Source organism: Malaclemys terrapin, chromosome 12, assembly GCF_027887155.1.
Source record: "Malaclemys terrapin pileata isolate rMalTer1 chromosome 12, rMalTer1.hap1, whole genome shotgun sequence".
Taxonomy (NCBI): domain Eukaryota; kingdom Metazoa; phylum Chordata; order Testudines; family Emydidae; genus Malaclemys; species Malaclemys terrapin.
Genome location: NC_071516.1, coordinates 38,482,088 through 38,503,364, shown reverse-complemented (window position 1 = coordinate 38,503,364; position 21,277 = coordinate 38,482,088). Strand labels below are relative to the sequence as shown.

The window sequence follows — 21,277 nt, the reverse complement described above, 5'->3', positions numbered from 1 at the left end:
AATCCTTTTACCTGTAAAGGGTTAAGAAGCTCACGTAACCTGGCTGGCATCTGACCAAAGGACCAATAAGTGGACAAGATACTTTCAAATCTTGGGTGGGGTGGGGGTGGGGTGTAGGTTTTTTGTTTGTGCTCTTTGTTTGGGAAGTTGTTCGCTCTTGGGACTAAGAGGGACCAGACATCAATCCAGGCTCTGCAAATCTTTCTGAACAAGTCTCTCATATTTCAAACTTGTAAGTAAACAGCCAGGCAAGGCGTGTTAGTTTCTCTTTGTTTTCTCAACTTGTAAAGGTACCTTTTGCTAGAGTGTTTATCTCTGTTTGCTGTACTTTGAACCTAAGGCTATAGGGGGGTCCTCTGAGCTCTTTAAGTTTGATTACCCTGTAAAGTTATTTTCCATCCTGACTTTACAGAGATGATTTTTACCTTTTTCTTTAATTAAAAGCCTTCTTTTTAAGAACCTGATTGATTTTTCCTTGTTTTAAGATCCAAGGGGCTTGGATCTGTATTCACCAGGGAATTGGTGAAGAGTCTCTCAAGGCTACCCAAGGGAGGGAATTAGCTTTGGGAGTGGTGGCAGCAGACCAGATCTAAGCTGGTAGTTAAGCTTAGAAGTTTTCATGCAGGCCCCCACATTTGTACCCTAAAGTTCAAAGTGGGGAAGCAGCCTTGACAGGCCCCTTGTGGTCTGGGGCAGACGGCTGTCACTGTGATGGTTGGGACGATCCTCCACACACACACAGAGGAAGCTTTCACAACTCCGGGGCCCATGTGCTGAGGCTGGGGAAGTCGGAGAAGGGATAGGGCTGGGGGTGTCTGACTTTAGGAGGGAAAATTTTCCACCCAAGGCGCATAAGAGCTTGGGGAGGCAATAGGAAATGTCATGGCAGGATGCCCACTGGGTGCAGACCCCACCTGGTAGAGCTGAGAGTGAGTAAAGAGGACACGTTCCTGGCTAAGGAAGTTTCCCACTCGCAGCCTTTGCAGCGATGTCCAGCCAGGCTGGCTGGGACCCTCCTTCCAAAGACAGGTCAAGCTGAGGATTGTCTCCTCAGGGAAGGATCAGGGTGTGTCTCAATACCCCCATGACACCCCAATCCCCATTGTCCATACCCTAAACAGAACACCCCTCCCCCTGTGGGTTGTGTTTCTTCCTGGAGCTTTTCCTTGTGACTTCATACCCCACAGCTCAGCGACAGGCTCCACAATACAAATAGGCACCATTGAGAGCCCTAAAATGCCCCCAGCTCCCCAAACTCACCTGCATTGGCAGGAAAGTGTTTTATTGCAAGATGCAGCAAGGAATTAAACTCAGTGAGAGCTTCCAAGGCCCCACCTCGGACAATCTTCTCCCCACAACATGCCCCCAATACCCAATGGATGAGAGGTGACTGTACTGTTTAATGGGCACGTAGTGAGGCGGGTGGTGGGCTCAGGCTGAGGGTCTCAGTGCCAGCCCGGGGGGAGTTGGGCTCCTGGATTTTCACTTGTGTGGATGAGAACTGGGCACCCAGAATGGGAAATCCCTCTGCAGGCCCCAAGCTGCCGGCCTGTGGGATAAGGGGAGAGGCTGAATGTCCCTGTGGAGACTCATAGCCGGCTTTGCCCAGGAGAGGCAGGGATGGGGCAGGAGAGCCCCCAGCAACAGAGGGCTGCACTGGAGTGAAAGGGGAAAGCAGGGGACCCCCTGCTCCCAGCCCATGGACAGCACCAGGGCTCTACAGGACTCTGATGAAGCGCACGGGCTGCTGCTGCCGGTTACAGCCCACACGGATCCTGCGGGTCCGGGATCTGGCCCTGTAGACACAGCACCCTGAGCGGGAGCTGGGCACCACCCGGCAGGTGGTGAGCTCGTAGAGTACTTTGCTGTCACAGTGCCAGATTGGGCTGCATCTCCCTGCCAGGACGCAGATGGCCTAGAGCTGGCTGGGCGGGAGTGTGGATGAAGGTGCTGGTGATTTTGCAGAAAGTGCGGATCAGACCCCAGTGCTGCATCATGGTGTCGCAGTAGCTCTGGTCGTTGAGGGCGCTGGTCTTGGGGAAATCAACATAATGTCTGAGGAACTGCTGGTTGCGGTTTCTTGACCTGCACTGGGCCAGGCTGGTGGCCAGCAGGAGGAGGGTCAGGAAGAGCAAGGAGAAGGGTCTCCTCGGAGCTATGGCTGCGTCTGTCACTGGATCAACCTGCGGTGGGGAGGGGAGAGATGGATGGTGTCATAACTATAAAGGGAAGGGTAACAACCTTCCTGTGTACAGTACTATAAAATCCCTCCTGGCCAGAGGCACCAAATCCTCTTACCTATAAAGGATTAAGAAGCTCAAGTACCTGGCTGGTACCTGACCCAAAGGACCAATAAGGGGACAAGATACTTTCAAATCGGGGGGAGGAGGGAAGCTTTTGTTCTGTCAGTTCCGTGCGGCTTTGGCCGGAGCAAGATCAAAGAAGCAAGCAATCCAACTCCTATAGAATTAGTAAGTATTTAGCAAGGAAATGCGTTAGATTTACTTTTATTTTGGCTTGTGAATTTTCTCTGTGCTGAGAGGGAGGGTATTCTTGGTTTTCTTTTTGTAACTTCAAAGTTTTGCCCAGAGGGAAACACCTTGTGTTTTGAATCTGATTGTCTGTGAAATTATCTTATCTTACAGAGGTACTCCTTCCATCTTTTTTCTTTAATTAAAATTCTTCTTTTAGGAACCTGATTGATTTTTCATTGTTTTAAGATCCAAGGGTTTGGGTCTGTGTTCACCTGTACCAATTGGTGAGGATATTATTCTCAAGCTGTGATGAAGTGGGGGATTTTCTTGTTTTTTTCTTGTTTTCGGTGGGGTTTCAATGGTTTGCATGCAGAGGGGGTGGGATTCAGTTTCCCTGGGTGTTACTGGTTTAACGAGGAGAGGGGAGAGGGAGTTTGTTGTTACAGAGGACCAGAGAGGGAACTTGGGACCCCAGCCAATGGCCTGGAGGATGGATACCCCAGCGACCGGTGACCTGAGATCCCAACCCGGAGACCCAGCTCAGGAGTTGCAGCCGGTTCTGGCCAGTGGGAGAACAATGGGCTGCAGAGTAAGGACCCAGTGACCTAACCAGCCAGTTCCAGCCAGGGGACAGAAGCGAGGAGAGGAGGCTCCAGTTTACGACCCTGTTTACCTGGCGAGAAGTCAATGGGCAGAGATGGGACTTGGGGCCGGGGGATCTCAGATGCCGAGCTGGGAAGCAGGGGGGTCTGGCTTGGAGAGGGGGAGCAGGCAGAGTCCACCTGGATGCAGAGAGCCTGGGATGTGCTGGGCTGAGGGAGGCCAGGCCTGAGGCCCTGAGAGTTTCCTGTGCTGTGTTCAATTCTCAATAAACCCTCCTGTTTTACGCTGGCTGGGAGTCACTCCAGTCTAGAGAACAGGGTTGCATCAACCCCTTCGGGGGTGGAGGCCCGGGGGGGTCCAGAGCGAGTGGACTCCCTGAGGGGGCCCACAGCGAGAAACAGGTATGCTAAGGCTCAGAGAGGTGCAGCTCCAGGAGGTGGTGGGGCTTAACCCCGAGAGAGAGTGGACCCCCGAGAAGGGCTGTCGCACTGAAAGGGGAACCCCCCACGGACCGCACTGGGCCAAGAGTGGGCATGATCTGTGAGTCCGTGACACAAGCCTCCCCTGGAAAGGAAGTGTTGGGGATTGGGGGATTATTCTCAAGCCTGCCCAGAAAAAGGGGTGTAGGGGCTTGGGGGGATATTTGGGGAAGGTAGGGCTCCAAGTGGCCCTCCCTAAATGTTTGTTTAAATTGCTTGGTGGTGGCAGCATTACCTAATCCAAGGTACAAGGAAGGATTTGTGCCTTGGGGAGTTTTTAACCTAAACTGGTAGAAATAAGCTTAGGGTGGGTCTTTCATGCGGGTCCCCACATCTGTACTCTAGAGTTCAGAGTGGGGAGGGAACCCTGACATGGTGACAGAGCGGTGGGATCATTTTGAACCAGAGATAATTTTGAATCAGAAACACAAACCTCAGGACAATTTTTTTCTTCTTCTTTTAGCTGCTTGGGGAAAGCAGGAGGTTTTTTCCTTTGCTCGCTCTTTGCCTGGAGGCAAAGGTGTTAGGTTTTTTTTTAACAAAGGTGTTAGCTACAGCCAAGGAATTCACAAGCAGTTTTTTTTTCTTTCTTACTCTCGGGATTAGCTAGGATGACAGAAAGTGACGTCTAGAAAAAATTGTAATTAGCCAGATTTAAGGATGAAGAGAAACAAAAAGAACATGATAGACAGATGGCCAGAGAAGAAGCTGCCCACAAGAGGGCTATGGAGGCCCAGAGGGAGGCCCAGAAGCATGAACTGGAGTTAGAGAGGATAAGGGCTAAGCAGAATGTACCAGACAACCCTGGAAATCCTTCTCCAGGTACCGCTTCCCATCCCAGAAAGTTCCCCACCTACAAGGCAGGCGATGATACTGAGGCCTTCTTAGAAAATTTTGAAAGGACCTGCCTTGGGTACAGCATCTCTACCGACCAGTACATGGTAGAGCTGAGACCACAGCTCAGTGGACCTTTAGCAGAGGTGGCGGCTGAAATGCCTAAGGAACACATGAACAGTTATGAATTTTTTTAAAAAAAGGCCAGAATTAGAATGGAGCTAACATCCGAGCATGCCCGTCGGCGGTTCAGAGCCCTAAGGTGGAACTCAGACGTGTCATTTACCCAACACGCCTGCCACATTGAAAAAAATTGGGGTGCCTGGATATCAGGAGCAAGTGTTAAATCTCTGGAAGATCTGTCTTTCCTAATGAAAATGGAGCAGTTCCTAGAGGGTATTCCTGATGAAATAGAAAGGTACATCCTAGATAGGAAGCCCAAAACTGTAACCGAGGTGGGGGAGATTGGAGCCAAATGGGTGGAGGCAGGGCCGGTGCAAGGATATTTTGCACCCTAGGCGAAACTTCCACCTTGTGTGCCCCCGCCCCCCCCCAGCATCGCTTATTAAAAACTTTCAAAAATAATGTGGCACTGTTCATTAGAATTAATACACGTTTGGCTTGAAAATTTATTAATTTAATTATTTAGTCTACATATTTAATGAAAAGAAATGAATAACCTGACAGTGCTGACATTGTTATTGTTTTCACTTTGCACAACATAGCATGGATCTTAAAATAAATCACATACATTATATACAATACACCATCACAGGGTATTATAATTTAGAATTTATTTTTCTGTGGGGAAGGGAAGCAGACCAGGTTGAGTTAGTGGAGTATCTGGTTAGGTGGGGAAGGGGGGGTTCGGGTTTGGGTTTGGCTGGGGAGTGCAAGGGGAGTAGACCAGGTTCGGTCACTGGGAGGATCGGGTTTGGCTGGGGAGGGGAAGGGAAGCAGACTGGATTTGGTCAGTGATGGTTCGAGTTTGGTTGGGAGGAGAAGGAAACAGAATGGATTCAGGTCAGTGGGGGATTGGGTTTGTCTGGGGAGTGGAAGGGAAGCAGACAAAGTCAGTGGGGTATCGGGTTTGGTGGGGAGGGGAAGCAGACTGGGTTCAGTCAGTGGGGGTTCGGGTTTGGCTGGGGAGTGCAAGGGGAGCAGTCTGCAGACCAGGTTCGGTCACTGGGAGGATTGGTTTTGGCTGGGGAGGGGAAGGGGAACAGACCGAGTCAGTGGGGTATCGGGTTAGGTGGGGAAGGGAAGCAGACCGGGTTCGGTCAGTGGGGGTGTCATAACTATAAAGGGAAGGGTAACAGCCCTCCTGTGTACAATACTATAATCTCTCCTGGCCAGAGACTTCAAAATCCTTTTACCTGTAAAGGGTTAAGAAGACCTGACCCAACGGACCAATAAGGGGACAAGATACTTTCAAATCTTGGTGTGGGGAAGGCTTTTGTTTGTGCTCTTTGTTTTGGGGGTTGTTCGCTCTTGGGACTAAGAGGGACCAGACATCAATTCATGCTCTCCAAATCTTTGAACAAGTCTCTCATATTTCAAACTTGTAAGTAACAGCCAGGCAAGGCATGTTAGCTTTATCTTTGTTTTCTCAACTTGTAAATGTTCCTTTTTGCTAGGGGGATTACCTCTGTTTGCTGTAACGTTGAACCTAAGGCTAGAGGGGGTTCCTCTGGGCTCTTTGAATCTGATTACTCTGTAAAGTTATTTTCCATCCTGATTTCACAGAGATGATTTTTACCTTTCTTTCTTTAATTAAAAGCCTTCTTTTTAAGAACCTGATTGATTTTTCCCTGTGTTAAGATCCAAGGGGATTGGATCTGGACTCACCAGGTGGGGGGAAAGGGGAGGGGGGAATGATTAATTCCTCCTTGTTTTAAGATCCAAGGGGTTTGGATCAGTGTTCACCAGGGAATTGGTGGAGGAGTCTCTCAAGGCTACCCAGGGAGGGAAAGGTTTTGTTGGGGAAGACAGAGTTTCCCAAATAACTCATAAATCATTTGGGTGGTGGCAGCAAAAGCAGATCTAAGCTGGTAGTTAAGCTTAGAGGTTCTCATGCAAGTCCCCCACATGTGTACCCTAAAGTTCAGAGTGGGGAAGGAACCTTGACAGGGGGTTCAGGTTTGGCTGGGGAGTGCAAGGGGAACAGACCGGGTTCGGTCACTGGGAGGATCAGGTTTGGCTGGGGTGGGGAAGGGAAGCAGACTGGGTTGATTCAGTGCGGTATTGGGTTTGGTTGGGAGGGGAAGCAGACCGGGTTCAATCACTGGGAGGATTGGGTTTGGCTGGGGCGGGGAAGGGAAGCAGACCGAGTCAGTGGGGTATCGGGTTAGGCGGGGAAGGGAAGCAGACCAGGTTCGGTCAGTGGGGATTCGGGTTTGGCTGGGGAGTGCAATGGGAGCAGACTGGGTTCGGGTGTGGAGGGGGGCTGCAGGCGGGGTAGGATTCAAAGAGCCGCAAGGTGAAATGGGCGCTCTCCTCTCCAGTCCTTGGCATGCAGCAGCAGCGGGCCAAGTGCACTTGCAACAGGGCAATGGGAGCTTGTGGCCTGCTTTGCCTTCACGAGTCCGTGCTGCACCCGAACTGGGGAGTTGAATGCTGGGCTCTCGCTCCGGCAGGGGGGCGTGGGGCAGGCAGGACTGTGAAGGCAGAGAGTGCGCGGCCCTCACGCCAAAGCAGGGTTGGGAGGGTAGAAAGCTGGGATGCAGGGAGGTGGGTTAAAGCAGCTTAGCCGCCCCTCCATACAAGAGAGCCCGCAGAGCTGCGAGCCGCAGCCTCCGTCCCTTCTCTCCCCAAGGAGCAGAGTCTCTGCCCTGGAAAACCTGCAGCCCGCCCTCCGAGGAGCTGCCATGTGCAAGCCTGCCCCGCTTGCACCACACTGACAGCACAGCTCAGCCCCAGCATGGTGGGGGTTTACACTTCCCGCCGCAAGCTGCTCCACTCTCCTTCTGGCTGCTGCTGTGCAATCTGCAAGACAGAGGAGCTAGTACTGTAATAATGGACCTACCAACACAGCAATCTGTACAATTATTGATTCACAATCAAAGGACTTCGCTGGCTTTCTAAATGGCAGGAGTCGGAGAGCAATTGGGAGCATGGTTCTTATCTTGTCCTCCCTACAGTCTGTGATCTAATCAAAGGACTTTGCTGGCTTTGTAAATGGCAGGAGACAGGAGTCGGAGAGCAATTCACTGGGAGCATGGTTCTTATCACGTCCTCCTCCCTATAGTCTGCGATCTAATCAAAGGACTTCCCTAATCGCTGGCTGTCTAAATGGCAGGAGAGCAATTCACTGGGAGTGTGGTTCTTATCTACGTCCTCCCTACAGTCTGCATCTGCAACCTGCGTCTTGATTGCTATCTGGTCCTATTTTTAGGCACCGCTTTTTGGCGCCTCCCAAATCTTGGCACCCTAGGCGGCCGCCTAGTTTGCCTAGTGCTTGCACCAGTCCTGGGTGGCGTGGCAGAAAAGAAAAAAACTAGTAGCAGTTGGAGCGAATATCAGAAGGGGCAACCCGAAACAAAACCCTACCATGGGGGGCAGCCCAAGGCCCCACCTACACCCCAAGGAAAACCCCAAACCCCTTATCGTCCCACCACACCAGTCTCCAGCAACTCACCTCGCCCCAGTGACCAGTCCGCAGGGCGATGTTTTAAATGTAATGAGCTGGGGCATATAAAGGCCAACTGCCCCAAGAACCCCAACAGATTGCAGTTCATTACACCAGAATCATACCAAAGGTCCCCAGGCCCAGATGCCTCCCAGATACCCTCAGAGCGAAGGGAAACCATGAGTGTGGGTGGGAAGAAGGTTATCGCGTGGAGGGACACTGGAGCACAAGTGTCAGCTATCCACCAATCCTTAGTGGACCCCAAATTCATTCAACCCAGAGGCCCCGGTGATGATTCAACCCTTCATGTCAAACTCTTTAAACTTGCCTACCGCCAAGTTGCCTGTCCAGTACAAGGGCTGGTCAGGAATGTGGACTTTTGCAGTCTATGATGATTATCCCATTCCCATGCTGCTGGGGGAAGACTTGGCCAACCATGTGAAGCTAGCCAAGAGGGTGGGAATGGTCACCCACAGCCAGGCTAAGCAAGCCTTCACACCTAGCTCTGTCCCTGAGCCTTCTACAAGGGCCCAGTCTGTGTTACCAGAGACCCAGACTGAGGTGATGGAACCGGACCCCATGCCAATGTCTGCAGCAGCAGTAGTGGATCCAGTCGCAGAGACCCAGACAGAGCCAGTCCCAGAACCGGAACTGGCGGAGCAGCCAGCACCAGAACCATTGACAGCACTGAATCCAGCACTTGCAACCCTGTCTACAGCTCCAACGCCAGAGGGCACCAGCGAGCCTGAACTGGCAGCAGCAGATAACCCTAGGCAAGAGACTCAGCAAGAGCCTGAAATACAAGATACTGCACCAGCAGAGAGCAGTTCACAGTCCACAGAACAGCCCCATCACCTACATCCCTTCCAGAGGGACCAAGCCCAAGTCCACAATCCAAGGAGGAACTGATGCCTCCAGCATCAAGGGAACAGTTCCAGGCCAAGCAGGAAGCAGATGACAGTCTCCAGAGAGCTTGAACAGCGGCATGGAGCAACCCACCGCCTCTCAGCTCTTCTAATCAATCCAGAGAATTAAAGGTTTGTCAGTTTACAGCCCAGGGAGGAGATGACGCTGAGTGGCCTGAAGGTGTCTGCTATGAAGGAAAAAGTGACAGTGGCATGGAAGAGGTGAACCTGTCCATGACCCTTGGACATATGCAGCGACAGCAGATCAAGGAGCTGTGCACTATCTTCGCACCGATGTTCTCAGCCACCCCAGGATGGACCAAACGGGCATACCACTCCATTGACACAGGTAATGCTCACCCAATTAGAGCCCAACCTTACCGGGTGTCTCCTCAAGCCAAAACTGCTATAGAATGGGAGATCCAGGACATGCTACAGATGGATATAATCCGCCCCTCTAACAGGGCATGGGTATCTCCAGTGGTTCTAGTTCCCAAACCAGATGGGGAGATACGCTTTTGCTTGGACTATGGTAAACTAAATGCTGTAACTCGCCCAGACAACTATCCAATGCCACGCACAGATGAGCTATTGGAGAAACAGGGATGTGCCCAGTTCATCTCTACCTTAGACTTAACCAACGGTACTGGCAGGTACCGCTAGATGAACCCGCCAAGGAAAGGTCAGCCTTCATCACCCATGCAGGGATGTATGAATTTAATGTGCTCCCTTTCAGGCTGCAAAATGCACCTGCCACCTTCCAAAAACTTGTAGATGGTCTCCTAGCGGGATTGGGAGAATCTGCCGTCGCCTACTTCGATGATGTGGCCATCTTTTCTGATTCATGGACAGAACACCTGGAGCATCTGCAAAAAGTCTTCAAGCGCATAATGGAGGCAGGACTAACTGTTAAGGCTAAAAAGTGTCAAATAGGCCAAAACAGAGTGACTTATCTGGGGCACCAGGTGGGTCAAGGAACTATCAACCCCCTACAGGCCAAAGTGGATGCTATCCAAAAGTGGCCTGTCCCAATGTCAAAGAAACAGGTCCAATCCTTCCTAGGCTTGGCCAGATATTACAGGCAATTTGTACCACACTACAGCCAAATCGCTGCCCCACTGACAGTCCTAACCAAAAAGAAACAGCCAAATGCAGTTCAGTGGACTGAAGAATGTCAGAAGGCCTTTAACCAACTTAACACGACAATCATGTCTGACCTTGTGCTAAGGGCCCCAGACTTTGACAAACCGTTCCTAGTCAGGGAGCTGCCCCCTGCTAAGGGTAGGGGGTGGCTCACAGCCCTGGGTACCCTGGGGAGGAGTCACCCCGTGGCATGGGGCAAAGTGGGAACAGAGGTGCATGCAGCCCCTGGCAGGAGGAGGGAATGGAGGACCCTGGTCTGGAGGGGGCACAATCGGGGGCATATGGAGACCCTGCCAGGGAAGAGATTTGGGGGCATTGCATGGGACCCTGAAGTAGAGGGGGGGCACCCATGGAGCTTGGGGGCGGAAAGGGGAGATGCGAGGAGCCCCTGGCGGGTATGGGCCCCAGGGTTGTGAAAGCTTCTCCTGTGTGTGCAGGGTTCTCCAAGCCATCATGGTGACAGCCGCCTGCCCCAGTCCACAGGGAGCAAGAGGGGATCGTTTCCGATGCCTGCGACATCCCAACCGCCAACCGCCACCTGGCGAGCCAGCAGGGTTCGGCAGTGCGCGATGGGCCCTCGGGCGTCACCCTTCCTGGGATGGGGTTGGGCCACGCCGCACTGCTGGGCTCGTGGGCAGCCCAGGTAGGGCCAGATCTAGGCCAGCCCTGGGACTGTGGGGGTATCAAAGCCCCGAGCCCGTGAGCACCGGGGGACCCTGCAGGGGGAATGGGACAGGATCCGGTGCAGAGTGGGCCTGGCAGGGCCCCATAGCTGATGCCAGTGGAGAGGGGTGGCTGGGAACCAGCCCTGGGGCCAGCCCCTCTATGGCCGTTATCTGTGGGGTCTGGGATGGTCAGGGGGAAAGAGAGAGAAGAAACTGAGCATCAGACTGGACAGTGTATCCAGCCAGCCCAGCCTGCCCCGGATCCCACTTAGCCCAGCCAGCCCGGCCTGCCTCAGATCCCCCTGGCCCCAGCCAGCCTGACCTGTCCCAGATCCTCCTGGGCCCAGCCTGGGCTTCCCTACTCCAGGAGGACACATCAGGGGATCAGATAGTGACAAGGAGACACAGAGAGTCAGAAAGTCGGCAACCCTAACACTAACAACACACACACCTGGACACACACACACACACAAACACACTCTGCACCCAGAGCTGAAGGGAGTTTCAGTTTGGAACTGGCTGGGAAATAAAGAGGGGCGCTCCAACGAACAGGGCTCTGGCCTCCCTGGGGCCCCCAGATGGGGTCCTGTTGTCTGTATTGGCAAGACCTGTTTTGGACTGTGTTCCTGTCGTCTAAATAAACCTTCTGTTTTACTGGCTGGCTGAGAGTCATGGTGAATCGCAGGAAGCCGGAGGTGCAGGGCCTTGTCTTCCCCACACTCCGTGACACCCACCCACAGACTTTGCAGCGCTGTCCAGCCAGGCTGGCTGGGACCCTCCTTTCAGAGACAGGCCAAGCTGAGGTTTGTCTCCTCAGGGAAGGATCAGGGTGTGTCTCAGTCCCCCCGTGACACCCCCGATGCCCATTGTCTGTACCCTAAACAGGACACCCCTCCCCTGAGGGATTTGTTTTTCCCTGGAGATTTTCCTTGTGACTTCACACCCCAAGGCTCAGCGTCAGGCTCAGCAGGGAAAATAGGCCCATTGAGAGTGCTAAAATGCCCCCATCCCTCCAAACACGCAGACTGATTCTGCATTGGCTGGAAAGTGTTTTATTGCAAGAAGCAGCAAGGAAACAAAACTCAGGGACAGCTTCCAGGGCCCCACCTGAGACGATCTTCTCCCCACAACATGCCCCCGATACCCAACGGGTGAGTAATGGGAGGGGCAGCTGTACTGCTAGGGTTACCATTCATCCGGATTCCCCCGGACATGTCCGGCTTTTTAAGCTAAAAATAGCATCCGGGGGGAATTTGTAAATGTCCGGACTTCCCCCCCATGCAGAGCACGCGCGGCTAACAGTGCTGCCAGCCGGACGGTGTCACTTACATGGGGCTCCGACACTCAGCAGCAGAAATCACTCCCTCCCTCCCTGCATCGCAGATCGGCTCCGGCAGTCTGGAGCTCCTCCCCCGCTGCTGCCCAGCGGCTCAGGCAGTTCCTGAGCAAGTTCACCGAGACATTAGGTGAAGAAAGGCCAACAACAAGGGGGCCAGGGGGTCGGAGAAGGGGCAGGGAGGTTTTGGAGGGGGCAGTCAAGAGACGGGGGGGCTTTCTCGGGGTGTGGATAAGGTTTTGGGCAGTCAGGGTACAGGTAGGGGGTAGGGTCCTGGGGGGCATTTGGGGGGGGGGTCTTAGGAGGGGGCAGTTAGGGGACAAGGAACAGGGAAGCTTAGGTAGAGGGTGGGGTTCTGGAGGGCAGTTAGGAGCAGGGGTCCCAGGAGGGGGCAGTCAGGGGACAAGGGGGGGGTTGGGAGTTCTGGGGGGGGTGTCAGGGGGCAGGAGTGGGGAGAGGGATCGGAGCAGTCAGGGGATAGGGAGCAGAGGGGTTTAGATTGGTCGAGAGTTGGGGGGGGCTGTCAGGGGGTGGGGAGTGGTTGGATGGGGCGTGGGAGTCCCAGGGGTCTGTCTGGGGGTGGGGGTGTGGATAAGGGTTGGGGCAATCAGAGTACAGGTACGGGGTAGAGTCCTAGGGGGCCAGTTAGGATGGGGGGAGGGTCTCAGGAGAGGGCAGTCAGGGGACAAGAGGCAGGGAGGCTTAGGTAGGCTCTCTTAATGGCTCTCCATGCGTCTCTGGACCCTCTCAGCTGTCGGGCTTGGACGGAAACATTGCCTGAGGGTAGTGAGAGAATGGGTTATCGGTGAGGTGGGGGTGGGCATGAGCCCGGTCAATAGGGGCAACCCCTACCAAGATCTGAGCCTTTTCTCACACGCCCGTTAGAGCTCGACATTATGCTGTTTGGGACCCCTCTTTGAGGAAAGCCTCTGGATTGCAAGTCCAACCGCTACCTCCTCGTGGTGAGAGTCGGTAACTGGCTTGGATAGCCAGGCGGATTGCGGAGGCCGAACCCACATTCCACATTTAGTGGGGTGTGGGATGGGGTTGGGCAGCCCCATATGGTGCCACATGGATGCCCCCCTGGTAAGGGTAGCCTCCCCCAGGTACGGGTTGACTCCCCCTGGTAAGGGTTAGATTCCCCCTGGTAAGGGTAGTCTCCCCCAGGCACGGGTTAGTTTCCCCCTGGAAAGGGTAAGTTTCCCCCAGGTACGGGTTAGTTTCCCCCTGGAAAGGGTTAGTTTCCCCCTGAGAAGGGTAAATCTTTTAGCTATGGAAAAAAGTAATTTATATTTTTATACCGGATTGGCGCTGGACCGAGTTAATAACGCCCCCACTGTTGGCTTTGATGCCCCGGATGACAGTGTTAAATATATTAGGGGTGTGATCAGGGTCGCTGGACCAATGGATAAAATGGTGTGGACTATAATGAAGTCTCATGAGCATGAGAGTGAGAATCAAGTCCTCCCAGTGGAGCATGGAGAGGAGGTAGAGGAGAATGTTTGTGATGATCATGGTGAGGAGATTTTATCTATCTTACCGATGGTTTTTACAAGGGACACTTTTAATGATTTAACTATGGACAGTTTTAATCCAGATTTTAAGTATTTAAGTACATTTGATGATCCATATGTTAGGGAATCAAGTACTGATTTTAATAGGGATCGTAATAAGGATCTTAACAGTACTGGTAGTAATATAAATATATTAGAAAGTAGTTCGTGGAAGGACGGGGTTTTTTATTTAGAGTATCCCGTTGATAGTTTTAATTGTCCAAGATGTCCCCAGATATTACCAACATTTGGTAAATGGGCCAAACACATTAATGTGGTTCATAAAAGTAAAGCCATACGAGTTGTATGTAGTAAATGTGGAAAATCTTCTCAATATCATAATATAGCTTGCCACTACCCCAGGTGCATACCCAAGAAGGCGGATACCCCAATGAAGAGCCATACGTGCTCGGTCTGTGGGCTTGGTTTTCATACTAGATCTGGATTGAGCCAACACTGTAGACATAGACACCCTGCTGTGAGGAATGAGCAAAGAAAAGAAGATATGGCTGCTAAAAGTAAGATCAAAGAGGGATCGACTAGATCTCGTATATGGACTAAAGATGAGGTTGCGCAGCTTATACAGTTGGAAAGGAAATATATTGGGAAAAGGAATATAAATAAATGTATTGAGAGCGAGATGAGGACCAAAACGAATAAACAAATATCAGATAAAAGACGAGAATTAGCAAAGAAGAAGTTAGTGGTAACAGGAGATAGGGAGGAAGTGACTGAGGTAGAGGACATTAGAGTAAATATATTAGAAATTCCGCCCCCAAGAGAGAGGATTTTCCCACTAAAAGGACATCCAGAAGTGGATTTAGTGGAGAAAATATGTAAACGGGGAAAACAAAGTAGGGAGGGAAGAGAAATAATAAATAGTTTAGGGGAAATTGAAGGATTATTAAAGGAGGATTTAACAAAAGCTCTCGGATGGGCAATGTTGGAAAAATTATGTTATTCATTAGTAGAGGGACAGGACCCTAGAAATGAAAGTCAAATAGAGTTGAGGAATAAAGGAAAAGGGAAGATTAGAAAGGAGGGGAGAAGGAAGCAATTTAATGCAATTAGGAGATATGCTACAAAGAAAGCTAAGTATAAATTCTATCAACCATTATTTGATAAGGATAGAAGAAGATTGACTCGCATTATAATGGGAGAGCCAGATAAGGCTAAGTGTGCTATCCCTATGAAAGAAATTGAGGAATACTATGTAAATATTTTGGGAACAATTGGACATGGTAATATGATAGGGTGGCCATCATCCACAGAGAATGTGGATAATGATATATTAATGAGTCCGATCTCTGTGGATGAGATTAGAATAGCTTTAACAGAAATAAGAAAAGATAGTGCTCCTGGCCCAGATAAAGTAAAAGTGAGCAATTTGTGGGATATTTTTAATTTAGACTCCTTAATACTTACAAAAATTTTTAATATATGGTTTCTAAATAGACAGGTACCAGATGAATTTAAGAAAAATAGAACGATTTTAATACCAAAGACACAAGATGAGGAGGAAATGAAGAAGTTAACATCTTGGAGACCATTGACAATTGGGTCAGTTTGGATTAGAATCTATACCAAAATATTAGCAAAAAGACTGGTGGAAACAGTTAAGATATGTAGTAGACAAAAAGGATTTATATCCGCCCCTGGGTGTGAGGAAAATATTGCTATATTAGATAATTTGATTAAAGGGGCTAAACGAAATGGGAATGAAATTGCAATAGTGTTCGTAGATCTGGCTAAAGCATTTGATTCTGTGGGACACGGACATATAATAGCCGGGTTGAGAAGATTTGGTATAGATGAACATTTTATAGATATTATTAGGGACCTTTATGATAATTGCACAACTAGGGTATGGGTGGGTGATGAAGCTACTGAGTCTATTTTAATTAGGAGGGGGGTCAAGCAGGGTGACCCGTTGTCCCCAATTTTGTTTAATATTGCTATGGATCCCCTTTTAACTAGATTAGAAGTAGAAGGAAGTGGTTTTTATGTTAAGGGTAATAGTGTCACGTCATTGGCTTTTGCCGATGATGTGGCAATTTTAAGTAGCTCATATAAAGGAATGATCAAAAATTTGGGTATCTTAGAGGAGTTTTGTAAAAATACTAATCTCTCTGTTAATGTGAAGAAAACGAAAGGCTTTCATATTTTAACTAAACATAAAACCTATGTAGTTAATCCTAAGGATAATTGGCAGATAGGGTCAGAGAAGATTGAATATGTTCAACCAGGGGATTTTGAAAAATATTTAGGGGCTAGAATAGATCCCTGGATAGGTGTAGGGGGACCGGTACTTAAAGAAAAATTGAAAGATTGGAGTGAGAATTTAATTAAGGCCCCATTAAAACCGGCCCAAAAAATATTAATTTTACAGACATACATCTTACCGAAGCTATTTTATAATCTTCTTTTAATAGAACCCCCTTTTAATCTTTTAGACGATCTTGATGTGTTAGTTAGAAAAATAGTTAAAGAGATTTTACATTTACCTCAGTGTACCACAGATGGGATATTTTATTCTAGAGGTAGGGATGGTGGTTTAGCTCTCACTAAGTTTAGTGTGCAAATCCCAAATATGTTAATTCGTAAATGGAAGAGACATATTGTCTCGAGAGATGATTGGATGGACCTATCTTATCTATATGCAGGAGAAAATCTTGTGGATAAAATATTGTCATTTAGTGCAGTAACATCTCATCCCAAGAAATGGAGGGAAGAGGAATTTTTAAGATGGTCGGAACTGAGATGTCAGGGAATAGGGATAAAATATTTTAAAAATGATTTAATTAGTAATTCGATTTTTAGAAACTCTAGTAAAGTTAAATCGTCAGCGTATATCGCAGCATTGCAGCTTAGGGCAAATATTTATCCTACTAGGGAGACATTAGCAAGAGGAAGAGGAGGTGTGAATGCTCTTTGTAGATGGTGCGGTAAAGTGCGGGAGACTGTTCCCCATATCTCAGGACAATGTTATAAGACTAAGAATGCTAGGATAAAAAGGCATAATAGAGTAGTGGCTGCAGTTGTAGATAAGGTTGGTAAATTAGGGTGGAAGGCAATGATAGAGCCCCATTTGAGAAATAGTAAGGGTGAGTTAAGAAAGCCGGATATTATATTTATAAAAGGAGATACAGCAGTGGTGGTTGATGTTACAGTGCGATGGGAGGATAATGCCGGAAGTTTGGAACAAGCCCACAGTGAGAAGGTGGCTTATTATCTTGAGTTAGAGGAAGAAATTAAAAACTTAACGGGAGGTAAAAATATTCACTTCTTTGGTTTTGTGCTTGGGGCGCGTGGCAAGTGGAGTGAAGGTATTAATGATTTGTTACAATTATTGGGAATGGACAGAAGTAAAAATTTTAAGGAGAGTATATGTAGACTTGTTTTATATTCCACTATTGGTATGATGGCTATATTCAGTGACAGGTAAAGATCCCGGAGTTTCCATTCCGTGTATCTTGCCAAAACTAAATTTTAGCTATTTTGGTTTCCATGCTCTAAATTTTCAAATTTTTAATATTGTTTTGAACATTAACATATTTAGTGTTATTTAATATCTGCCCTTCAATAGAATGGTTTTAACTATATAATAAATACTTATTAATGGATGAAATTCCAATTTAAATTATTAGTTTTTTTTTTTTTTTAACTACTGGATGTGGATGCGGACTGGCCGCGTATAGTAACCAGGAAAGGGCAGGTAGTCACGCCTGTACATAAATAGGGGGTGGAGTCCTGGGGGGCAGTTAGGGGCAGGGGTCCCAGGAGGGGGCAGTCAGGGGACAAGGAGCGGGGGGAGAGTTGAGGGTTCTGAGGGGGGGAAGTGGGAGGGGCAGGGGCGGGGCAGGGGCAGGATGGGGCGGGGCTAGGGCAGGACAGGGGCGGGGCTCCTCCCGTCCTCTTTTTTGCTTGCTGGATTATGGTAACCCTAGTACTGCACAATGGGCATCCAGTGAGGTGGGCACTGGGCTCAGGATCTCAGTGCCAGCAGGGGGGTGGTTGCCCAGATTTTCAGTCGTGTGGATGGGGACTGGGCACGCAGTGTGGGAAATCCCCCCGCAGGCCCCGGTGCTGTATTATGCGGTTGCAGTAGAGCCGGTTGTTGCCAGCGCTGGTCTTGGGGAAGTCGACATGTTGGGTCAGGAACTTCGCTGAGCTGGGCCAGGCAGGCGGCCAGCAGGACCAGGGTCAGGAAGAGCAAGGGGTGGGGTCTTCTGGGGGCCATGGCTGTGTCTGTCACTGGATCCACCTGCAGTGGGGAGAGAGAAAAGACTGATGGAGACAGCACAGAGTGGGGATCTGCCTCCTCCATGGAATGTCCTGGGCCCAAAGCCTGCCCCTGCCAGACCTTTCTACCCCTAAAGCCTCATTAACCCGACCGAGATCAGGGCCCCGTTGTGCCAGGAGCTGCACAGACAGACCCCTGACCGAGATCAGGGCCCCTTTCTGCTAGGAGTGTCCCAGACACAGAGTGAAATGCAGGCAGAGCTCACGCTGCGTGGGAAACAGGGAAGGAAAAAAGAACAGGAGTACTTATGGCACCTTAGAGACTAACAAATTTATTGGAGCATAAGCTTTCGTGGACTACAGCCCACTTCTTCGGATGCATATAGAGTGGAAGGGAAAGGGTTCTTCTCCCCCCCATTACAGGTGGGGAAACTGAGCAGAGAGAAGTTCCAGTTGGGGTCTTCAGCTCCCTTTGGGGGGCCCAACTCCCATGGACACACCCCAGGGTTTGGTCTGCATCTGGGAGGTGGGGTGGGGACTTGGAAATCCGCATCCTAAGAAACAGGGAATGAAACTCCAGGGCTCCTAAACCCCCGTGGGGGCACACAACTAGTAGAGCAGCCGGCCAGGAACTGAACTCAGTGTTACTGCTTTGTCTGTGATGTGTCCATTGTCCTGACTCCCAGTCCCAGGCCCACTTCCTCGTACCACTAGACCCCACTCCCCTCCCGGAGCTGGGGATACAACTCAGGAGTCCCAGCTTCAGGTATCCCCCTAAATCCTTTCATTCTCTTACCGAGATTGTGATCTAAACTTCTCCGGGGTCAACCTGGAGTTGCTCCCTTACTGCAATGGGGGCCGGGCAGGAATCTGCATCCTGTTCCGCCACACTCCACCCTACCCTACCCCACCCTATCCACAGTAACCCCCATCTGCAATGGGTCTGGCCCGGATTCTGCTCCCAGCCCCTCTGGTGTCAATCCACAGTGCCCCTCTCTCTGCATTTCCCCCCTGGCTGGGTTTGTGCTCAGCTTATCCAACTCCTGGGGCTCCGGTCAGAGATGGATCCAGCTGCCGGCAGAGCTGAGAGTCCCTGAGCCCCCTTCCCCTTCAGGTGTCCTTATATAGAGCCCAGCCAAGCAGCTGGGGTTGGGGTGCGGCAGCTCCTTCCACCAAGGGCCCCAGAGATTCTGGGTGGGGCAGTGAGTTAGGGGGGAAGCAGGCACAGGGCAGGATCCTGAGACACTGGGAACCCCCCAGCCCCAGTGCATCTGCCCCTGTGATCCTCAATCCAATGTTTCCCCAAGAATGGAAATGGAACCCAGGAGTCCTGGCTCCCACCCCCCCTGCTCTAAGCCACGAGACCCCCCTCCCCCTCCAGAGCCAGGGATAGAACCCAGGAGTCCTGGCTCCCAGCCCACCCTGCTCTAACCATTAGACCCCAATAGCCTCCCAGAGCCGGGGATAGAATGTAGGAGTCCCGACTCCCCATTCCTCTAACTGCATGGCTTTGGTGCCCCAGTGAATCTACCACCTTACTGGTGTCCTGGGTACGCCATAACCACAACTCCGTGCTCCAGTCAGTCCCTGCCCACGTTCCCTGCCTGGGTTCCTGGGCATGGGGGTCCCTGGGCATGGGTCCCAACTAGGGGAGAGGTAGGCCTTGCTGGTGGAGATGCACGTGCCCAGCAGAGTCAGTGGGAGCTGAGTCCTGCCCCAGCGCCACGTGAGCCCCAGGGCCTGGGGCAAGGGTGAGGGCTGTAGAAGACATGGGGCTCGGTACTCTCTCCCAGGTGTGTGTCCTGCTCTTGCAGTGTGTGTGTGTGTGTGAATGTTTGAATGTGTGTGTGAGAGAGAGAGCTGGAGCCAGAGTATGCATGGGAACATGTCTGTACAGTGTGTACGAGTGTGTGTGTGTGCATTGTGTACAAGTGTATGAGCAGTGGACACGTGTGTATGTGTGTGTGTATGTCTGAGCAGTGTGTATGAGTATATGTGTGAGCAGAGTGTGTACGAGTATGTGAATGCATCTGGGTGTGGAGTGTGTTCGGATGTGGGTGTGTGTCTGTGTGTGTGTGTTGTCAATGTGTTTGTGTCATTCTGTGGCCGGGGGTGCATTTGTCCCTGTGTCTGGCTGATCTGGGGCTTTCTCACCAGCTGACCTTCTAACCATCTGATCCCTGAGGTGTCCTATTGCAGTAAGGGAGGCCAGGCTTGGCCCATGGGGATCTGGTTCAAGCCAGGCTGGCTGGGCCCAGGAAGATCCGGGGCAGGCTGTGCTGGTTGGGCTGAAGGGGATCCGGGGCAGACCGGGCTGGTTGGGCCCAGGGGGACCTGGGATAGGCCGGGCTGGCTGGATACACTGTCCAGTCTGATGCTCTGTTCCTCTGTCTTTTTCTGCGTCCTTCCTGGACCCCTCATATAACAACTGGGGAGAGGCAGGCCTAGAGCCCAGTTCCCAGCCACCCCTCTCCACTGGCACTGGCTATGGGGCCCTGCCAGGCCCCCTTTGCGCTGACTCCTGTCCCATTCACCCTGCAGTGTCCCCCCGTGCTCACGGGCTCGGGGCTTTGACATCCCCACAGTAGGTCCAGATCTGGCCCTGATGGGGCTGCCCATGACCCCGTCAGCCTGGACTGGCCCCAGCCACATCTCAGACAGGGAGCAATGCCCGAGGGCCCTTCCCGCCCTGCCTGCCCCACTGGCTCCCTGGGTGTCAGTTGGTGGTTGGGATTTCGCAGGCATCAGACTTGATCCCATCTGTCCTTTGTGGTCTGGGGCAGGCGGCTGTCACCATGACAGTTGGGAGAACCCTGCACACACAGGAGAAGCTGCTTTCACAGCCTGGGGGCCCATACCCACCAGGGGCTCCTCGCATCTCACCACCCCTGGCCCAAGCTCCATGTGTGGCCCCCGCTCCCCTCTACCTCAGGATCCCCTGCAACTCCCCCCAATCTCTTCCCTGTCAGAGTCTCCATGTGCTCCCCATTGCCCTCTCCCCATACCAGAGACCCCCATCCCCCCTCATGCCAGGTGCTGCATGCACCCTTGTTCCCATTTTGCCCCACACCAGGGAGTGACACCTCCCTGTGGTGAGCAGAGCTGTGAGCCACTCCCTGCCCTTAGTGGGAGGGTCTGTGCCAGCCGGGGGCAGCTCCCTGACTCTGCTGGCCACGGGCAACACAAACCCTCCCCTCTCAGTATACGTGGGCGCCTCTGTCCCTCTGTGGGTGAGCAGAAGCCAGAAGATGGGCCTGGCTGGCAGGGGATGGATCACTCGATAATTGCCCTGGTCTGTTCATTCCCCCTGAATCATCTGGCACCGGCCGCTGTCAGAGACAGGCCACTGGCTCGTTGGTCTGACCCAGTCTGGCCGTTCTTCTGGAGCAACAGGCACACGCCAACCCCTCTGAGC

General features: G+C 51.3%; 1 protein-coding gene across 1 annotated transcript; it reads right to left on the bottom strand.

Moving 5' to 3' along the window:
• Positions 1-1,717: 1,717 nt before the first annotated feature.
• On the bottom strand, positions 1,718-20,766 carry LOC128845983 (ribonuclease-like). The gene is given in 4 exon segments (XM_054045080.1): positions 1,718-1,927; positions 1,929-2,183; positions 17,783-17,884; positions 20,725-20,766. Coding segments are annotated over 4 exon segments (609 nt in total).
• Positions 20,767-21,277: the final 511 nt, after the last annotated feature.